Raw genomic sequence first — 20,595 nt, forward strand, 5'->3', positions numbered from 1 at the left:
TTTGGGTCATTTAACCTTTCATAAGAAAAATAGATATTTTCACCATGTTATTCATTCATTTAAAAATGTCCCGGGTTAAAGCTAAATATTTAATGAGAAACACAAACTTAGTTTACAAACTAAATATTTAGTTAACAAAAATAATATTTTGCTTCAATTGGAATATTTAGCTAGCAATCTGAATAATTAGCATTAACTAAATATTTAGCTGGCGAACTAAGAATTCGCTAATACCATCTTATGCCGTTATGACAGGACAAATAACCCAAATCGTAATTTTTTGCCGTATCTTTACAAACGCCCCGTGGCGTAGAGCCAAAACATAACAGAAAATCCAGATGCTGTTTGCTAGCTAGAAGAGTAAAAGTGAAATGCAATGCATAGAAAGCAAGACATGAAATGGACCTCTGTAGTGTTACAGCATGCAACACAAATCAGTGCAGATGTCAGTGCTATCAGGGACATAATGAAAGAGAGAGTAGCAAAAAAGTGGCAGCATGACAGCAGAAAGCCTGCAGTGTCACAACAAAGCTCTAATAAAACGAGCTACAAAAGTCACGAAGGAGTCAAGGAGGAAGTTCCGTTACATCAGGCAACAAAGACGAGCTGCTATAGAGGCTGAACTCTAATCCATCCTCAGGGGACCGAAACTTTGAGGAAAGTTGTTTAGAGACTGCAGTGCTCTAGAAACTTTTTTCTATTTGAAGGTCAGGGCAACTAAAGAGTGAGAGGACACAGTAATCTGTGTTAATGCTAATGTTTATCAGCTAAGCTAATTTACAGAAATAGCGTGGTCTGGAGGACCAATCGCATTCATTTTCAGTTTAAAGACTTACTTTTTCTCTTTATAGCTACGTTTGTTCATCTCAACAACATTTACTTGTGATGTAAAGAACCAATCAGAATTTAGTTTTCTCTAAGTTAGCTTTATTCTTAAGGAAAAGGAAAACAATGCATTTTGTTTGTAGCCCAGGAACATGATGCAACAAAAAATGTTCTTACATTTTTTTTTTTTTTTGTGGTGATCTAAGTAAGAAAAAATGCTATTTTCTCTTATCAGTTATAAATAAAGATAATCTGATCAAATGACACCAGACTGTTGGCTAATTTCTGCCAGTTAAACTCTGAGGTTTGGGCAGGAGGTTTATTCTGACTCCTTTGAACCACAAAAAGTTTCATCGCTCACCTAAAGTGACAAAGTCAAATCAAACCCTCTGCTGTCACGTCTAAAACAACGACAGACAGGATGACAAAGAGACTGATGCCGCAGAGCAGCGGTGAGTGACAGGCCGATACTTACCCTGCATCTCTATTACAGGGAGACAAAATGCCACAGGGACGGAGGGACAGAGAGACGGTGGCAGGTGAGAGTGGGGAGGGGCGGGGCAGCAAAAATAGAAGCAAAATTGGGGGGAAAAATAAGAAAAAGGGAGACAGAGAGAGAGAGGGAGAGAGAGGGAGAGAGCATAAATAGCAGAACTTATTGTTAAGGTTAGTACAAAGAAGCCATCAGGACAGCCGCAGTGCAGCAGGTTAGAGCAAAACAAGACAGCTACAACCAAAAATGAATCCAGAACCAAATATATCACCAGGCTTCAGCTGGGACAAAACTCACACATGACCAGGGTCGCAACTATACGTACGTCAGGGTGAAGGAGCGTAGAAAACATACGCATGCTTTTCTTTCTTTTGCTCACTTGGTGGAATGTCCGAAATAAATTCCTAAATTTAAAATACTAAATCATTATAGAAAGCTGTTTTGTTCAAAATAAAAAAAATTATGCTGTTATCAATGAAAAAATTATAAATAATCCATAAAAAATATAAAATTCATCATGAAATACAAACAAAATAAATAAATATTTATTGTTTTTTTTTTAATTCCATTGAAGAAATGTAACAGATCAAATACTAGGAGTTACAATATTTTCAATAGTCACCAGATGGCAGCATAAACCAACCAATGGTTTTATTTCTATCGTTCAAACTCACAATCACTTCAGTTGGAAATTTTGGTTTCTGCTTCATTTTTGTTGATAACAAGAGCAGCTTAAAGAGACAGTGCTATGTGTTTTCCAGGCTCATAGTGCCAATTTATAGAACAAACAAACATCTATAGAATTATCAAATATAACTTAAAACGAAATTTGACTTTGTAACTTAACATCTTGAAATTGGGCCTCTGTCTCTTTAACAACTACTGCACTTTCTGAAACTCTGCCTCCATGAAGTCATCCCAACATGGTTCCTCTGTTAACCCATTTTAACAACATTTTTACAAGTGTTACACTAAGAGGTAGCTCATATAATGAGCTCAACAGATGTACAGTTCCACCAGGTGTTTGCTAATTGCTGCTGGCTAGTCTGAGCTGAGTGGGGAGAGCTGCCCTGTAAGGCTGAAGCTCAGAGGAGGAGCTGCGCCTCAAAGGTGGGGCTATTTCCACCCAGACGTCTGGTACAACTGAATGGTTGCCATGGAGATTAAGGGATTTCTCAAACATGGATGAAAGAATCAACACTTCACGCTTGTTTTCGATGAGGGAATATCATTTTAACATGACGCACAGCTGAAAAAAGCCGATTTCACCTGATGCTGTCCCTTTAATATTGAGTGAGTTAAAATAAATGTATTCCTTTATTTTGATAAAGCTCTGGTGAATAGTGGTAGGATCCCAGAAAAAGCAATGCTGAAAAACAAAACAAAAAAAAGAAACTTCCTTTTCCAAAGTTCCACATAAAGATCATGACTGAGATCAGAGCCGTAGCGTCACTTCTGGTTACCTTTACGAGCCTTCTTCTGCAGCTTGATGGTGTCAGATGACTTCTTCTTGATCTCGTGACGTGACCTTTTGTACTCTTGAAAGAGGAGAAACAGAGATGCTTTTACGTGGGAATGCAAAGCCTCGGGGTGAAATTAAATTTCCTCGCGCTTCACATGTTAGCTTTAGCAGAACTGAGTCTGGGAACTGATCCAACACGAGCCTGTTGTCTTTTCACTGCCTGAAAGGAAAAACATTACAATTGGACACATGCTAAAGATTCTCATTTAAGTCTACCCATATTCAAACTATTTGATAGGAACCATAAATGGTTAGAAGGGGATATTTGTTAGTTTGAGAAAGAGAGAAAGAAAAAAAAAAAAACACTTTGAAAATTTGGTGTCAGAATCCATAGTTTGAAATCAAGGTTAGAACGAGAGTGGTTGTAGTTAGACCATCTCTATAGACATTATAAAGAAATATTGATTCCACAACTTACAAAAATGTGATCTATGCATATATAAATAATATTAACCTGGCTGAACTGACAGAGTTCTTGTTAATGATGGTCTGCCACGGCATTTTCCGTATTTAGGAGGGGAAAATAATAATCAGAAAGATCAGCATTGGACATACAGACTCGTTACCAACTCTTACTAATTAGAGGAAGTTTCTGTCAAAAAAATATTTCGAAGAAATTAAATTATTTTTTTTAGGCTGATGTTTAGTATCCCCACAAAACCATGTAAAAAGAAAAGAAGCTGCAAAACTGATGTAATTAAACATTAGTGAACCTGCTGCAAGTAGTATTTGAAGAACCCTAATGGAAACCAATATCTGCTTGTAAGACAGCTTCCAATCAACAACTCATGGTATCATCAAGAACTTCGAGCTGAGAGTGGGACTGCTGTGAATAAAACAGCAGTCTAACTCTCTTCGCAGTCATCTTCTGAAGAGGATTTAGTAAGGCAGCAGTCTGGTGTGAGTGTTTCTGTGCACACAGTGAGACAAAGATGTTTGGGTTCTGGCCTGCTGTCTAGAGGGGCCGCAACAATCCCACTTCACTCAAAGAGAACATCAAGGATAAGTTGACTTTATGTTGAAATACCAGGAGTGAACTGTAGAAAACTTGAGTAGGGTTAGTTATTTTGTTTGATGAAGTTCCGTAATGCCTAGTTCAAACTGCAAGATTGTTTTGCTGATTTTTGTCACAATTTTCCCTTTCCGACAATCGTAAGGACGTCTCGATTATCGGAATGGATCTTCAGATAATCTTAAGAGATGTTACTGCCATGTGTGGTGAGTGAAGAGTGGTCTGAAGGTCTGGACCGCTCCAATCTAAAATCACGCACATTCAACATGTTGGATCCTCTTGGTTCAATACCGCAGTGAATGGTGTCCCATGAGGGCAAATGAGAATGGAGCCTGTTGAATGTGACGAGAAGCCAATCAGAAAGCAATGTGACAGAAACACGGAGGGAAATCCAAGTTGATCTAGAAAGTCTGGTGGACGTTGGACACATCTTTGTATTGTTTTTTCTTTGTTCAACTTAGTCCACAAACTATCACCATTGCTTATTTCCAGCTAGTCATGCCTGTTTACTCTGAACTTAAATTTGATCCCGAGAGATTTTGCTAATTTGCCCATCTTACATCCTGAGTGAAATCTGTTCACATAGATGGACCGAAGTTACTACACCAATGATTTCTTATCGTCATGTGAGGGCTCTTATGTTTTGAAAATTGGTTGACAATTTGAAAATCTTACTGTTTGTACAAGGCTTAAGTCCCAAACCAACAGATAAGGTTTCATGAATTAGCACATTCAGCTGGTTTCATGTTTCACCTTTGGCGTGGTCCTTATCCAGCTGGTTGGCAGTCTTCTTCCAGTCTTCAATCTTATCCTGGAGAGGAGTGATCAGACTCTCCATCAGAGCACTAGAGGAGACACAGACATGGACAGATGGAAGGCATCGATCACTAGTGGCATCAGTAAAAGAGAAGGAGAGAAAGTCTTCACAATTGTCTAAATGTGTTGAGTCGGACAACAGTCTGTGGTTTATCACTGCTTTGTAGGGTGGCAGCATTGGTAAGAAGATTTTAACAAAAGTCTTCATGTTTATTTTTTTGTCAAAGTTAGGCAATTACTATTATATTACTTTATTAGTCTGGCTCAGATAATTAATAAAACATGTTTGTGGTTTTAATGAGAGGAAATGTGAAATTTTACAAGTAATATGGGTTCTGGGTATCAGTGTCTTTGCAAGGCACCTTTAGGTAATCGGGATTGCAACAATATTTTGGATTGACTTAGCCTAACTTTTTTTTCCCTGCACAACCATACGGACAGCTAATGACCACAGTCATTAACGTAATAGGTTTTTGTTGTGGAAAAGTCATTAAGAAGTATGGAGAATGAATACAGAGGAAAGTGGTGGGTAGGAGTAGACTCTTGGAGAGGCTTCCTGAGTGGTTTATGATGCATACCAGTGGTTGTACTCAAATACAATCCTTGAAATGTGGAGAGGGTAAGCAATGCAGCAGACACCATTCATTCAGCAAGACAAGACAACAGCATGAAAAGTTTTTTGTTCTGACAGATGAACTGTGTATGACCAGTGACGCCGGGAACAGAAGGAAACAAGATGTCTTACTTCGTGAACTGGCGAAGTTTGGCTTCGATGCTGCGATGTCTCATGCACATCCTGGTAAGAGCTGAACCGATGTCTCTGGTCGCCCCTGGACAGAAAAGACAAGCAAGGAATCAGAACAGGACACACACACACGGACACACACAAATGCAGACAACAAGTCAAATGGATATTCTACTGTTCGTTTACCACAAAAGGCCTGCTTCAGTTCCACCGACCACAGATCTCAGGTCAAACCTTGCATTAAATTGTTAGCATGCTGTGTAAAGACAAGACTCATAAAGTCATTGCACATTTCAAACAGAAGGACAGCTAAAGAGCTTTTGTTTCCTTTTACACTCAGCCTTTATACAAGAGAGAGATCGGCCATCGTGGAGACGCTACACACACTCCCGGCTTCGCCCAAATAAAGCAGTGTCCCGTGAGGGTGCTGCTGCGCCCAGAGACTCGCTTTCATGTGTGGCTAACCTGCTACTGTAAACACAAGTCTATTTTAGGAGAATAGGTCTATATGGAAAAAGCTGAGCAGAGAGTTTGATTCAATGGATGGCAGACACCGCTGACTTCCAAACAAGGTGCTCAGAGCTGCAGCCGCCACAGCAAAGTTGGACATGTCACTTTTTTTTGTTCAGATTCCTTCTGAGGAGAGCTAAGGCTAAGAGTTGTAATCCAAACTTTAGGTGAAACATGGAGTGGAAAGTTCTGATGAAAGCAACGAGCAGGTTTCCTCCAGATGTTACGTGCTACATTAAAACTGGAAAATGACTCACAATTTCTGATGACGATGCAATGATAATACAATCAAGCATCTTATAAACTGCCAAGTTTGTTTTTACTATGAGACTTGATTCAAAGTTTTAGTGGAGTTAATTGCAGTGTCTGTAATTACTTAACTGCATTTTGATCAAACTGTATGTATGAACAAAATAAAAAATATTTTAAATTCAAAAACCCCTTTTTGATGCCAAATTATTGAATAAATAGATATACAAGCTCAGCAGCAAATATATTTATTGTATTTAATAAGAATCCCAGGTTCTTCAACCATCAGACTGGTGCAAAGTCCTAGTCCAACCATTCAGCGTTCCAGTGTTTCAGGAACTCCTGATCATTCATGAAAATTCTTTCATATATATATATATATATTAATTGCGCTAAAATCTATGGGAACATTTAAGTATAACAGGTTAAAGTCCTGGACCTACTTTTTATACAACATAGTCATAGGCCTACTTACATGTTTGTAGCGTGCTGTACCTTTCACCCTGACGATCCTAAAAAAGTGTAAAATGCTAATATTGTTTGACATGTATGAGCCTCGTGCCAGCAGTGTCAGTGGGAGTGCAGACAGAAGCATTTAGATCTGAACAGCACCACAGAGCCACTAGAACGGCTCAGTGACTTTAAGTAAACCTGGGGAAACTTGATCTCAAGCAAATAAGAGATTAGAAAAAGCTACAACCGGAATTTGAGATTTTCTTCTTGTACAAAAAAGGGCAGAAAACCTGCTTCTTGTAAAGCAAAGTCTAAGTTGTGAAACCTTTTTAAAGTTAAGGGTTCCAGAGCAAAACTAGAAGTTTACATCTAATCTGTTTACCAACTGTTGACTGCAATAGTCTCAAACCTTCTCTAGTTTATTAACTCGTAACAGTCACAAATGTCACTAATTTGATGCATTTAATGGTTTATGTAACTTTTTCTTTTCTTTAAAATCAAGAATTTGGTCCAGCAAGTTTGAGTTTATAATTAATGCATTCATATTTATCAAATGGGCCATCAGAAAGTGTAAATATACACATAATACAGTGGTGTCCAAAGCAAAGGCCTGGAGGTTTTCTTTCCCTTGTTCTACACACCTGAATCAAATGATGGTTCATCAGCAGAACCTTCAAATGACAGGACACCAGCTCTTAAAGGTGCAGTACATTACTTTCATAAACCAGATGAAAATTTGCCTCTCCAGCTAACTCTGGCATGACATATTCCTGTTGATTAATATTCATAGTCCCCTTAATAACATTTTTAAAAATCACAAATTCAAATTCACAAGTTATTGTTTTAATTTGAAACACACTGTCTGGTATATCATGAGTGCCTTGCTCGTTAGCACCTCAAAAATCTACACTACAGTCATTGATCTGCCACAGCAGCTGGTCTGCTCATTCTAACCAGCAGCCGTCTGATTAAAACAACCACAAAATATGCTCTCACTTAAGCTACCACATACCCTGAGAAACCACACACACACACACACACACACGCACGCACGCACACGCACACGCACACACACACCCCCACACACGCGCGCACCCCCCCCCCCCACACACACACACGGAACTATTTGAGAGAAATCCCTCTTTCATAATTAACAAATTCTTCCCTCTTTCCTCTCGTTCTACCTGGCAACCATTCCTCCAGCAGAACCAGCCCGGCCTGAACACACACACACACATTTGTAGACACAGACATGCTAGGAGGTATTCACCATGCACGGCAATCAATTGCACACGCAACTTCAGCAGCATTTTGAGCGGTGTAGGGGTGTTTGTGCGCGTGTGTGTGTGTGTGTGTGTGTGTGTGTGTGTGTGTGTGTGTGTGTGTGTGTGTATGTGTGTGTGTGTGTGTGCTTGGAGAACCTGATTCACTGTGATTCCAGATCAGTAAGAGGGTGTGTGAAGAAGAAGGATGACGTGGGAAAGAAAAGAAACAGGAAGAGTCTGAGAAGGGATGAGAAAGCATGAGGACGAGCGGAGTCGTCTTGCACATTTTAATGAGCTCACTGCTGGAGCGAGAGCCATGGGACCCGAGTTACAGCCAAGTGTGTGTGTGTGCGTGTGCTTGTGTGTGTGTTTGATCTCTGCATTTATGATGGTTCTCTTCCTGTTTGCCTGTTATTACCAGGCCTCTCAGACTCCATAGGAGATAAACAACTAGATGAGAACACACTATTCCCATCTGGTGCTACTGTGTGTGTGTGTGTGTGTGTGTGTGTGTGTGTGTGTGTGTGTGTGTGTGTGTGTGTGTGTGTGTGTGCATGTCTGCGTGTGTATGCAAGTCAGCACTGGAGGAGCATAAAAACACACTACCACGACAAAAAAAAAAAAAAAAAAAACGTAGGGAGACGGGATTTAAACATCCTGCAAGTTTCTAACATCATAAAGTTTCAGGAGACGAGAAGAAAATAAAGCTCAGAGGATTACAACCTGAAGATGAAGAATCAACGCATAGAGGCACAAGAATCTGAATGAGTTTTATACAGAAAAGGTAAAACATTACAAAGGACTCCAGCCAGACAAATTAGAGTCTTGAAAGAAGCTTAAATGAGAAAAATATGTCATAGTCTTAAAAATCACTGTTTGCTTTCATTCTGTGGTACTTCGGTTTTGAAATTCTCCGACCTTCTGATAAGGATTTCAGAAGGTCTGAAATCCTTATCAGAGGCTCAGTGATTTTAAGACACTGAGCCTCACGTCCTTCTTCACTAAATTCAAATTCAAATGAAGTGGGGTCAGATGTTAGTGGTAGTAGGATTTCTTTCTAGCTTTGATATAAAACCACAATCATTTCTCCCTCTAGTGCTAGACTGTCACGTTTGTTTTGGCAGTATTTTCCCAGAATGCCCTGCGCTATAGTCCACCACAGCGTGTGTTTGCTGTGCTCCCTTCATGGCCAACTCAGTGAAGTTTGTGCGCTCTCTGACCTTTTAAAACCAGATAGAGAGCGCACAAACTTCACTGAGTTGATAGAGTTAAGGCAACTCCTTAACAATTGAAGAAGAATCTGACATTTAGCAAAAAAAATAAATAAAAAAATCTAAATGCATGTTGAAAAACAGACAAAACATTTTTCACATATGTTTTAAAATTTCCGTCCTCCTTTGAATCAATCATCAAAGTTTTTATGTTGCCAAGATTCACAAGGAAACGTTTGAAACTGCTGAATGTCAGACAGTGACGATCCCCAGAGTGTCCACTAGAAATGCTGTCACATTCTAGACATTCTGAAGCTAAAGTACATATCAAACTAAAACACACACACTGACATAAAGCCTCATAAAATTTATGTTTTCCTTTTCAGGAAAAATGTCCTGTTTTCCTTTTCATTTTTCCCCTTTTCCTGCTTTTCAGTGTTTCCTGTCTGGATTTAACCCACCCACACAAAGCACTAAGTCATGTAATGGGTTATGATTTATAGTCGTGTTTACAGAGGCAATAGAAGAATGAACTATAAAAGCATACCGTCTACGCAGAAATCAAGATTATTTCACCGATATACAGTAAATAAGCAATAACTTTCTGTATTTTAGAAAATGTCATCTGCACAATGAAATTGAGGAATAAAAATAAGAAGGAAAATTAAAAATCCATCATCTGTTTTGAACCTTCTGGAAGCCTCGTCTAGTATCGGCATGTCGAGTCAATGAGAGGCTGAAGAGATCTGATCACACCGGAGTCTGACTTGGCAAACTAACCATTCATCCTCATCACCTAGCAACTGAATTAACTGACAGATTTGTTAGTTTCCATGACAGCGCAAATCTTGCCCTGTTGCTAAGGCGGGAATCGGGATGTTAGTTGCTAAGGTCAAACGGTTGGGTGTTACGGAAACAAATGTCTGTGTTGCAGTGGCACAGAGGAAGCACTAAAACACAGAGCAGACAGGAGAAGATACACACACACACATATTACATCTTTCTATCTTCTCAAGGACTTTACATTGACTTGCCTTCATATTTCATTCGTTTTTATAACCTAACCCTAATCTTAATCCTAACTCTAAAATCAGTTCACACCGGATAACGTTACAACACAATACTGGGCACATGTGATGATCTTGTCAAATTTTTATAATCCTAATTCTCACATTTTTGTTTTATTTTTGGCAAACTGTAGCTCCCAAAATGTTAAAAAGAGTTCATGGAAGCCGTAAAAATGAAGAGAGGGAAAATTAAGTCCTAATTGTTGTCAAATTGACAGACTTGAAATCAGTCGGAGTATCCTAGTTTGAAATCTGTAGTTTTGGTTCATATGCCATCTTCCATGCAGCAGAGCATGAACAGATTCATTGGAAATTAGAAAGCTGTAACTGACAGATGGGTGGTTTAAAGTGCCTGTAATTAGTATTTATTAACAGGGTCACTGCACACGCGCACACACACACACACCCACACACACACATATGCACAAAAAGTTAAGATAGCAGTTTGAGAGGGAAAACATGAACATTCTGCTTCTATATGTTTGGTACCATGTGATGAAGAAAGGGTTAAAGCCTGAGAAGGTGAGGCTGCAGTTACCAAGGTTACAGACGACTGCCGCAACCACCATGACGCCTACATCTGTGCTCTGACACAGCAACAATGCAACTCTGGGACCATAGTGAAGGCAGAAAGATGGAGGGAAAGAAACATGTAAAATGATGCGACGAGAGACTAAAGGCAGGAGGACGAACAGAAGCCAGGATCCCACAGGGATTAAACAGAATCATTCACGAGGTTTGTGTATTTCTTTCACCACCAAAACTGAGACTGTGTTTTCTAAACCACCACTCCGGCCAGGTCAGGCCGCGTCTAACGCAGTGGCGTGTAAAACGTACAGTCTGAACCGTGGTCCAACGAGACCACATGTAGAAAACCTCCAAGAGCGCTCGCTGAAGCAAAGGGTTATGGCATGAGACATTATCCTGAAGCAGAAGGTCACACCAGGTAGAGGGTTGGGAGAAGTCTCTCTGATGAAAGTCTCACTGAGGATGAAAGTCGTGATATCTGAAGATACATTTTGGTTCTATATGGTAATAAATCACATCATCAATTCGTCGGACCCCTACAGCAGTGCAGCATGGTTCAAACGCTACAGCTGTTTTAAACACGCTTCAGTGTTGGGACTGGAATCAGGGGAAGTATTTTTAGAAAGAAGGCCAAGCGCCACACTGATCTCATCACTTTTTATGCAACACAGCTGTGGTTTGCATGAAGTTGAGGTGTGCAGACTTAGCAGCTGTAGCATGGTGTGGACTTAAAATTGCTGAGCTCAGATTTTACCTGGTCCTTTTGAGGAAAACTTGAACAGCAGAACAACAGAATGAAATCCTTCACGCGATTTATTTTTATTTTATTATTTCCTCTATTTAACAGGTAAAACCCCAATGAGATCCAGATCTCATTTTCTATGTTAACTGTGTTTGGAACGTTCAATGTTGAAAATTTAAAGCAAAGTTCTGACATCAAATGACACAAAGTGATACGGTGTAGCATCCGACCGTGTGGGGAAAATATAAAATCATCAGATAAGCACAATCAAGATTTTGTGGTTACCAGTTTACCCAGTTCAACTGTTTATGAATGAAGAAGAAAAAGTGTACAAATTTAAAAAGATTTCCCATGTACCCAGGCTCTGTCTCAGCTTAGAGCCGTACTTCTCTCACTATGAAACCTAGAAACGAAGGAGCTTTTGGGAACAACCATCCAAACAACAAAGAACATCAAAACACAATTGGAAAGCTAAAAAAAAAAAAAAAACCTAACACAAACAGAGAATTCCCTGGTTGCACGTCAAGAAACTTCACGCAAATGCGTAACAGACAGACATGCATCAGCCTGCGGTGTACAGAACGCCCTGGTCTCCAGTGTTATGGACATCTTGCATCAGTCTAAATGAAAATGCTACACAGCCCCCACATTTTAGGGAGTGTTGAAATGGTTCCCTTTGTGTGATAAAAGAAATTTACAAAACTTTACATTTTTCAAAGACCAGAAGATACCGGCAACAGCGTGTGACTGCTTCAGGACTGCAGACACAAGTTGGCAAACAGCATCTGCATTGAAGAACTTCTTTAACACGTTAGGCAAAATATTACTGCCAGACATTTTCTTTCCCATCAAACACAAACGACCAGATTTACACAAGTGTCATGAAAACCAGAACTCTGGAACCCCACACACCTGACAGTCTGGAAAACTCAGGTCCATTTGCGAACAAAATTGCAACATTTGTTACATTTCAGCTGTTGTTCTCCTTCCCACTGCAACTACGTCAAAAGATCTAAACCCTTTGCACTAAGAACCACTGAACAAAACAACACAAAAACCTCTTTAAGAAGACACTGGGTGCAACTTCCTTCTTTATGAAATGGAGTGGCTTCAGATATTAGCTCCTGTAGCAGCTTTTACTGTAGCAGTAAAAGACCATGAGCCATTTCTCACACTAGTGCTATAATGGTGTGTTTGTTTTGGTTGCATTTACCCAGAATGCCCTGCACTGTCGTCCACTTCCTGCTTTTGGAGCGGACTCCGGTCCGGTTGGCCGTCACTTATGCATTTGAACCGTACCAGAGTTCACTACCACTGAACCCAGACCGAGGTTTATAGGAGGACCAAAGTTTAAATTCATCACATCTCCTCAAACTAACCGGACTACCTAGAAAAACGGACTAGAGTTCGATTAAAGCGGACTAACATTTATGATACTGTAGAGCTGTGGGTCTGCTGGGCTGGTGGATTAGACTAAATTCTGATGGATCTGTGAAAGAACGCATGTTCTCTGGCTTTGATTACAGAGGCTTTAAATGTCTCTTACTCACACAGGCTACTCACCAAAACTCATGTAAGGACAGACAAATGAGACAAACTGAAACAGATACACAGTCACTCCCTGGAGACCACAGCGAGGAGGAACTACAGCACAGGCCTCCAGACAGGACATTTTTACTCAAAAGTGGTGGGCTGTTGCCAAAGGACAGATTCTGTTGCTAAAAATATCAACGCAGAGAGCAAATAGCCAGGCCAGCTGGCTCTGACATCATTCAAGAAACCGCAGCAAAAAGGCCTTCAAACATAACAATAACATTAATAGTTAGTAAACTAGTATTTTTGCTAACCCGCTAAATATGAACTTTATATTCAGGTATTTATTCTTCTAATCTGACTAAGATCCAGACATTGTTCTCAACACAGAGAAATCTCAACACATTTCCTGGTCATTCCAGAGTTCCTCAAGTGATTTCTGGGTCTGCCCTGGGTGTTCATCTGGTGAGATATTACTGGAAAACATCCAAAGGGAATCATTGGTGAGGCATTCAAATCAGATGCTCAAATCACCTCAACTGACCCCTTGCATATAGCCAGAGGAAGCTCATTTCAGTCATTCTTTTACCCAGGGTTAGCGGCCAGATAGTTGGCTGCTATCCACACACTATCATCACAGGTAAGAGTTGGAAAATTCACAGGTGAAAACGTCTTCTTCACTCTGAAAGACCAAAGCAAATCCCCCACTGCAGACGAGACCCCAATCTGTCAGTCGATCTCCTCTTCCAACACGCGATCACATGTGAAGAAGATGGAAGAAACAAACAAAAGGCTCCACAGACAAAAATTTGTCTGTCTATCCATCGATCTATCCGTTACATGTCTAGAACAAGTAGTCAAAAAAGCAGATAATTGGGATCATTAAACATCTTTTTGCAAAACGTCACAACCGAGTTCCTAAAAGGAGAGGAAAACCTTTCATTGTGAGGTCAACCTATTACCAGATTTTCCCCAGAGCCGCTGTTTGATGTTGGCGTATGTGAAGGTGTTTCTCTGCGCGTCGCCTGTTGAGTGGCTGATTTTTCGAGCTGTCTGCATACGCCGGCCTGTCGAGGCTCCATGACACACGATGTAAAGGAGCTCTCTGCTGCTCTGCCTACTCTAACAAATGCATTTTATATTAGGTTGGAGTGGAAGCTTTTGTTCCTAACATACTTTTATTATTCAGTTGGTCCTGTGCTGGTATTTTGTACCACATAAATTAATTCTTGTCAGGTGGAAAGCTACATAAGGTTATTCTCTCGTTTGCATTAAAACAAAGGATGAGAGGTTAGGTTTTGTATAAGCAACAACTGAAATGTTAAGAATTCTTGTCCATACATTTCTAAAATATCTCCCTAATGAGTGAGGCAGTTTAGTCCAAAAATATTATCTTAAGTCAAAGTCCAGGGAATGCAAAAAAAAATCTAAAAATCCCCAATGTCCCCAAGAAAAAATTAGACTATAGATCGTAAATGCATGTCACACTTTGCAAATTTTTGCAAAATTTTGAAAACCATTAATAATTTTCCTTCCATTTCACAATCAAGTTTGTAGTTGTAACATGACAAGATGTGAAAAAGTGGAAAGTGTATGAATATTGTCAGAGCATTGTCGCTAATAAATTTATGGTCTTTCCAAGATTTAAGAATAACAGCCAAAAAAAAAATGTCTGTGGTTTTTCAACTGTTTTAGGGTCATTTTGATTTGCTGAATACAAAAATCACATTGGTTTTGCTCAATCAGGTCAACTCTCTGAACTATGGAGCAACATGAGCATCAAAATGCAGGACTTGTTCTCACATCTGGATCAGTTTCCTGAGAATCTGGTCAATGAGTGAAGAGCAGGAGGAGAGATTCCATCAGGACAGGGAAGAGACGGAGGATTTTACACAATGAAGACGTAATGTTCAATTCACATGTACTTACCCTTATCAGTGTTAATTATTCTATTTACAGAAATCTTCGAGTTTGTAACATTGAATTAATACACAATTCTTTTTCTCCTAAAACCTTTTTTGGATGAGAAATATTACTGGAAATAAACTGATACATTTTTGTGATACTGTCACAAAAATGTCATCAATTTAGTAAGAATATAAAATTTCTCTAAATCAAATTAGAATTAAAAACCTGACATGATTGAAAAAAAAAAAATTTTCTTATTCAGCAGTGCAAAATTATCCTAATTCAGATGAAAAAATATATTTTTTGTAACCCAGTGCGATCAGTGCGCATATATTTTTATTATGGTTTGTTCTGCCTGGTAAACTGTTTTTCTTAACTAAAAATCCATCCATCCATCCATCCATCCATCCATCCATCCATCCATCCATCCATCCATCCATCCATCCATCCATCCATCCATCCATCCATCCATCCATCCATCCATCCATCCATCCATCCATCCATCCATCCATCCATCCATCCATCCATCCATTTTCTTTACACCCAAAAGTTGAAATGTCAAAGTTTGACCTAAAAGAGCTCTTGCTGCTCTGCGTGTTTTTTTTTTTTTGTTTTTTTTTATCGTAGAGTAAAACATGCCACCTAACTACCTGGTGTTTTCCAGCTGAACCCAAAAGTTTGACACGTTGACCTGCCGATGTGTGTTCTTGGAAGGAGACCCTTTATAGAGTGCAAGAGCAATAAAAATACAGTCCGAAAATCCACCCTGAAGGTCTGGTAGCCCTGCAAAGCTGTCATTCAGGAAATACTATCTTTGTTTTTATGGTGTCTGATTTGTGCCAAGCCTGATATTAACAGGTATTTCTGAACACACAGTGTGAACCGAGGGGCAGCTCACAAACCCCTGCAGGGCTACCTGCTCTTTCTGATTTCCTCACAGAATCATTTGCATGTATTACCCACACAAAGGCACGAAAAACGTAATTAACATACATGGCTGCACCCTAATTGGGAAAAGAGCTTTAAATTCACATCCCATCCCATGCCAGCCTTCGGTCCACATCTTACACACTGCTGCATTAAAATGCATCTGCGTGCAAACAGAAACTCACTTTCATATTGACGTTTTGAACCCGCATAACATTTTAAAGTCATGGTGCATGACTTGTTCATTCTACAGATGGGACATGCTGTAACATGCATCGATGCGTTCAGTATATGAGCTATTCTGAGGTGTGGTCACTGAGTGTGGGTGTGTCAGAATGACAGAAAGAGGATTAGACTATTAAGTATGCCTGTGAATGAATATTAATCCCTGCTGGAATAGGAATGCCCCTTTAATCGTGGACTAATGCAATACTTACATCATATGAAACACTGGTAAATGTAAATGCAGTCAGCAGTTACACTCACATATCATTTCTGTAATGTACAGTTTGGTATCTAGGGATGCAATATACAACAATAAACACGCAATATTGTTATTATGTTTAGGGATTTATGTGTGATGTCACGTAGAAGCTATTAAGCTAGGTGTCCCTATATGTCACACTGTTTAAAATAATGTGCAACAACCACTTGGAGCCATACCATGGAGTGCTGAGTCACACACTGCAGAGGTCTAAATTTAGCAATATGGTTATTGTAGTCTGGGCAATAATACAGAGGACTGAATTTGAATAGCACAATCAGAACAAGAAGACAACGTGTCAAGACACTAAGATGGCTCTTTTTTTGAAACTTTAGAAGTCACAGGTTACAGTTTCACCAAATGTTTGCATGTCAGATTTTACCATAAATCATGTTTTTATGAAATGTGTACAGCGTTATTAGGATACAAAAGAATTGCTCAAATAATACATAGGTTGTTTTAGAAACATAAAAAAATGAACAGATAGATTCATATTATAAACGGTTGTCTCCGTTTCTTAACATGGCAGACGGCGTATGTTGGTGTACGCCAAAAGTTTTTATGTGTGCCTAAGCATGAAGACATGCACCACATACTGTAGAAAATTAAATCCTCTGTTACCTTTTCCATTCACTCATTTAATAAGTTTGATACATATAACCTAAACCTAATGATGATTTCATGAGGCTGAAATAGGAAGGCCTACCATAAGTTTGAGCCACTTCAGGCATTCAGTTAAATGAATCTTCATCAGTGCTGACAGAGCATCTGCATAGCTTACCATGACATTAGCAAACGATACTTAATTTGAGTAATATTTGTGTCAGTTCTCTGGGAGTAGCTAATGTGCAGTATGTATGGGATCTCTATTTTGTGAGTTCAGTTTTTCACATGTACAAAACTCTGTGGCACTGTAGTTAGCTAGAGGACAAATAGCGGACTCTATAGAATCAAATAACAGCTGATTTTGCTATTTACCTTAATATACCACTAAAATGCTTGGCAGATACGTCAGTATTGATATCAGGAACCATTTGCCATTAGCCAATATCTAGTTCAAAGTCATCTATGCACTAGATATTACCCTCACCTTATGAGGCGGTTTCATTATGGGCAAATGGTTTGAGTCTGAGCCTGGAGACTTTTTAAATAAAATATGATGTTTTCAATGTTAATGTGTGGGTCCTTGCCTGGTATTCCGGTTACATCCAACAGTCCAAAAATTTGGGAAAGGACATTAACACCATCCATCCATCCATTGTCTGTACACCCTTGTCCCTTAGTGGGGTTGGGAGGGTTGCTGGTGCCTATCTCCAGCTAATGTTTCAGGCAAGAGGCCAGAAAACCCTAGACAGGTCACCAGTCTGTCACCAGGGGCAGCACAGAAACAGACAGGACAAACAACCATGCACACACACACCTAGGGAGAATTTAAAGAGACCAATTAACCTGACGGTCATGTTTTTGGACTGTGGGAGGAAGCCGGAGAACCCGGAGAAAACCCACACATGCACAGGGAGAACATGCAAACTCCATGCAGAAAGACCCCAGGCCGGGAATCGAACCCTGCAAGGCAACAGCTCTACCAACTCCGCTACTGTGCAGTCCAGGACATTAACACGTTAATTTAAATTAAGTCTTTACATAGATTTTAACATTAAAATTGTAAGACTATTATCAATTTTTTTTTTATTTTACAATCAAAAGGTCAGTGCTGGAACATTTGTATTCACATGTTTCTGCTATGCCAGTAAATTTGATGCATAAGCGACATCAGCAAACAGTGACAAAGGACAACAGACCTGCTTCTATTGGCCCACTTGAGGTTCATTTCTGCTTCAATAAAACAATCTGATGGAAAGCTGGAAAAGACTGTTATTGTGTTCAAGTTGTATCAAAAAAGAGTTAGCCTATCAGTGAAGCTATTCAAGTCTAAAAAAGCATCTCAATGCTAAACATGTAGCAGCAGCACAGACGTCCCCAGCGCTAACATTTCTGAAGAAGCTCCATGAATACCCAGAGGTTCCTGAAACACTGAAAAGCTGAATGGGTAAAATAACACTGCACCAATCTGATGGCTAAACAACATGAAAAACAGATTACAAACAATAAATATCTCTGTTTTTAAGTTTATATTTCTAGTTATTCAATAAGTTAAATGCAAAAAGGGTTTTTGAATTGAAAATGTTGCCTATTTTGTCGATATATAGTTTCAGACAAAAATGCCCTTAATTTTGAAGAATTAATTACAGACCCTTGAACTAATAGGATGAGGAATTTCAATATAGTCCCACCAGAACCAAAAGATGAGGTGTGATTACATGGTTGTCTGTGTGTCTTCTCGATTGCACTGGACTGTTTTTTTCCTCCATCATACATTCAGGTCCATGCAATCAGCAAAAACCATTTGAAACCTACAACAAATATGGATTGAAACAAAGTCAGTGATTTTACTAATGTTTTAAACTGTTTTAAGTATTGGCCGGATTTCAATGTTTCATGTAGTCTTAAGCTCTTTAAAGGGACATTCCTTCAGGTATTACTGAGGAGAGGAAACCCTGTCAGCATAAGCACACTTAACTTACATAAACTTTGGCAAAACACAAAGTCCCCCTGTAGGTTTCCCTCACAGATAACCCAATTAGTAGCAGGTTGTGTTGTGTTCTTCAGATATGACACTCTCTTTTTTTAATAGAATATAATTCTTCTCCCCTTCATTACCTGAAACACACACACACACACACGCACACACCCACGCACACACACACACACACACACACACACACACACACACACACACACACACACACACACACACACACACACACACACACGCACACACGCACGCCCCCACGCACGCGCACACATTGCCTTCCACAACAAATACAAGGTCAGGGACAAAACTGCGAGTATACAGCTGAGGCAGCAGCAGCCACATTGGTTCTCACGCCTGACTGATGGCTGTTAATGCTACGGATTAACACCAAACTCTCACTCACATACAGCACACACATTAACACATGCGCACACGCACCCCCACACACACACACACACGCACACCAACAGGCAAAATCCAGGAAGATATGCTTTGGTATTTTTTCACAAATAGGACATTTGCTTAAACTTTCATGACAAAAACAAGCAAAAAATCCAACATAATGCAACAAAAGACACTTCACACCAATACCTTCAGAACTCACACACACATGCAAGCACTCTTTCCCACATGCATCGTACTCCTCAAGCCGGCCTCTTGTCCGATTAAACAGGATTGGCACCAGAGCAGCTACATTCAATCAGCTCAACTTCCCATGCTGACTGAAAGAGTGCACTGCATGTGTGTGTGTGTGTCAGTGTGTGTGTGTCAAACAGAGCATAGCTTGTGCTGTTGACCTCGGGGACAATGCTGCTCTGTGACATGAGGAAATGTCCACATAGAGCTGCCAGAGACCGAGGTTGGGACGGACGACAGAAAAGGCTGGAGGACAAGAACATGAGACGGGATTTGATGGGAAAAACACGTCAGGATGTAGGAGACCAATGGCATGCCGGGGAAAAGAGAGGAGGACAGAGGAGGACAGAGGAGGACAGCGGATAGAGCGAGAGACGGCAGTAGAGACAGGATAGAGGCGGAAAGAAGGGAGGGAAGTAGATGCACTCTGTTACCGAGGCTTAATTAGAGACAATGATGTTGTTTGGTAACCCTCTCCACAACAAGAGACCTATCAGAAATGGCCTACTTACAGAGGAAGAGAGGTGAGAAGGAGAAAAAAACTAAGAAAATACAAACAAAATGATGTAAGAAAGAGACATTTAGGTGGTCGTTGAGTGTGATGAAGAAATGTGGCATATTTCTGTGTGACGTTTCACAAATAAATTGGGACAAAAGAAGCTAAGTAATAAAACTTGTCTAAGGTCACATTCACTGTTTATTCCGCTTTAATCAAACTCAATCAAAGTTCGTTTGCCTAGAAAGTCCGGACAGCTGTGACTGTGCAAGTGAACTCTGATGAAGACCATAAAAAGCAAACTCTGGTTTGCAGACAAACCTCGGTCTCAGTTTGTGAACTCTGGTCCAGTTCGAATGCATATACGAACACCAAGCAGGCCAGAGACCTCTTGAAACACTTGATGCTCAAAACACATGTGGTGTCAACGCACCCTCAAGCCTCTGCATTCAAAGTGCACGTATGTCAAACTTGAAGCATCGAACATGTTTTTGATGCATGTAACGTGTCCGGTGTGAACACACCATTAGGGACATCGCACATCCACGCAAGAATTAAGAACCATTTGTAGAGTTTT

The 20,595-nt window shown here is 39.9% G+C and overlaps 1 protein-coding gene across 5 annotated transcripts in view; it reads right to left on the reverse strand.

Moving 5' to 3' along the window:
- mtss1lb (MTSS I-BAR domain containing 2b) overlaps positions 1 to 20,595 on the reverse strand; it is a 53,437-nt gene that overhangs the window by 23,082 nt on the left and 9,760 nt on the right. For 4 of the 5 annotated variants that reach the window (XR_001776461.2, XM_017303984.2, XM_017303985.2 and 1 more), the window contains exons 3-6: positions 5,414 to 5,498; positions 4,606 to 4,697; positions 2,782 to 2,856; positions 1,301 to 1,309 (exon numbers count right to left, since the gene is read on the reverse strand). Coding sequence is in view for 4 of the 5 variants with exons in the window: in XM_017303984.2 (XP_017159473.2) it covers positions 1,301 to 1,309; positions 2,782 to 2,856; positions 4,606 to 4,697; positions 5,414 to 5,498 (261 nt within the window). In the remaining variant the exon portion in view is untranslated. The remainder of the gene's footprint in view (positions 1 to 1,300; positions 1,310 to 2,781; positions 2,857 to 4,605; positions 4,698 to 5,413; positions 5,499 to 20,595) is intronic. The other variant, XM_017303983.2, reaches the window with a different exon arrangement.

The sequence above is a fragment of the Poecilia reticulata genome, chromosome 3 (assembly GCF_904066995.2).
Source record: "Poecilia reticulata chromosome 3, P_reticulata-male-v2, whole genome shotgun sequence".
Lineage (NCBI taxonomy): Eukaryota > Metazoa > Chordata > Actinopteri > Cyprinodontiformes > Poeciliidae > Poecilia > Poecilia reticulata.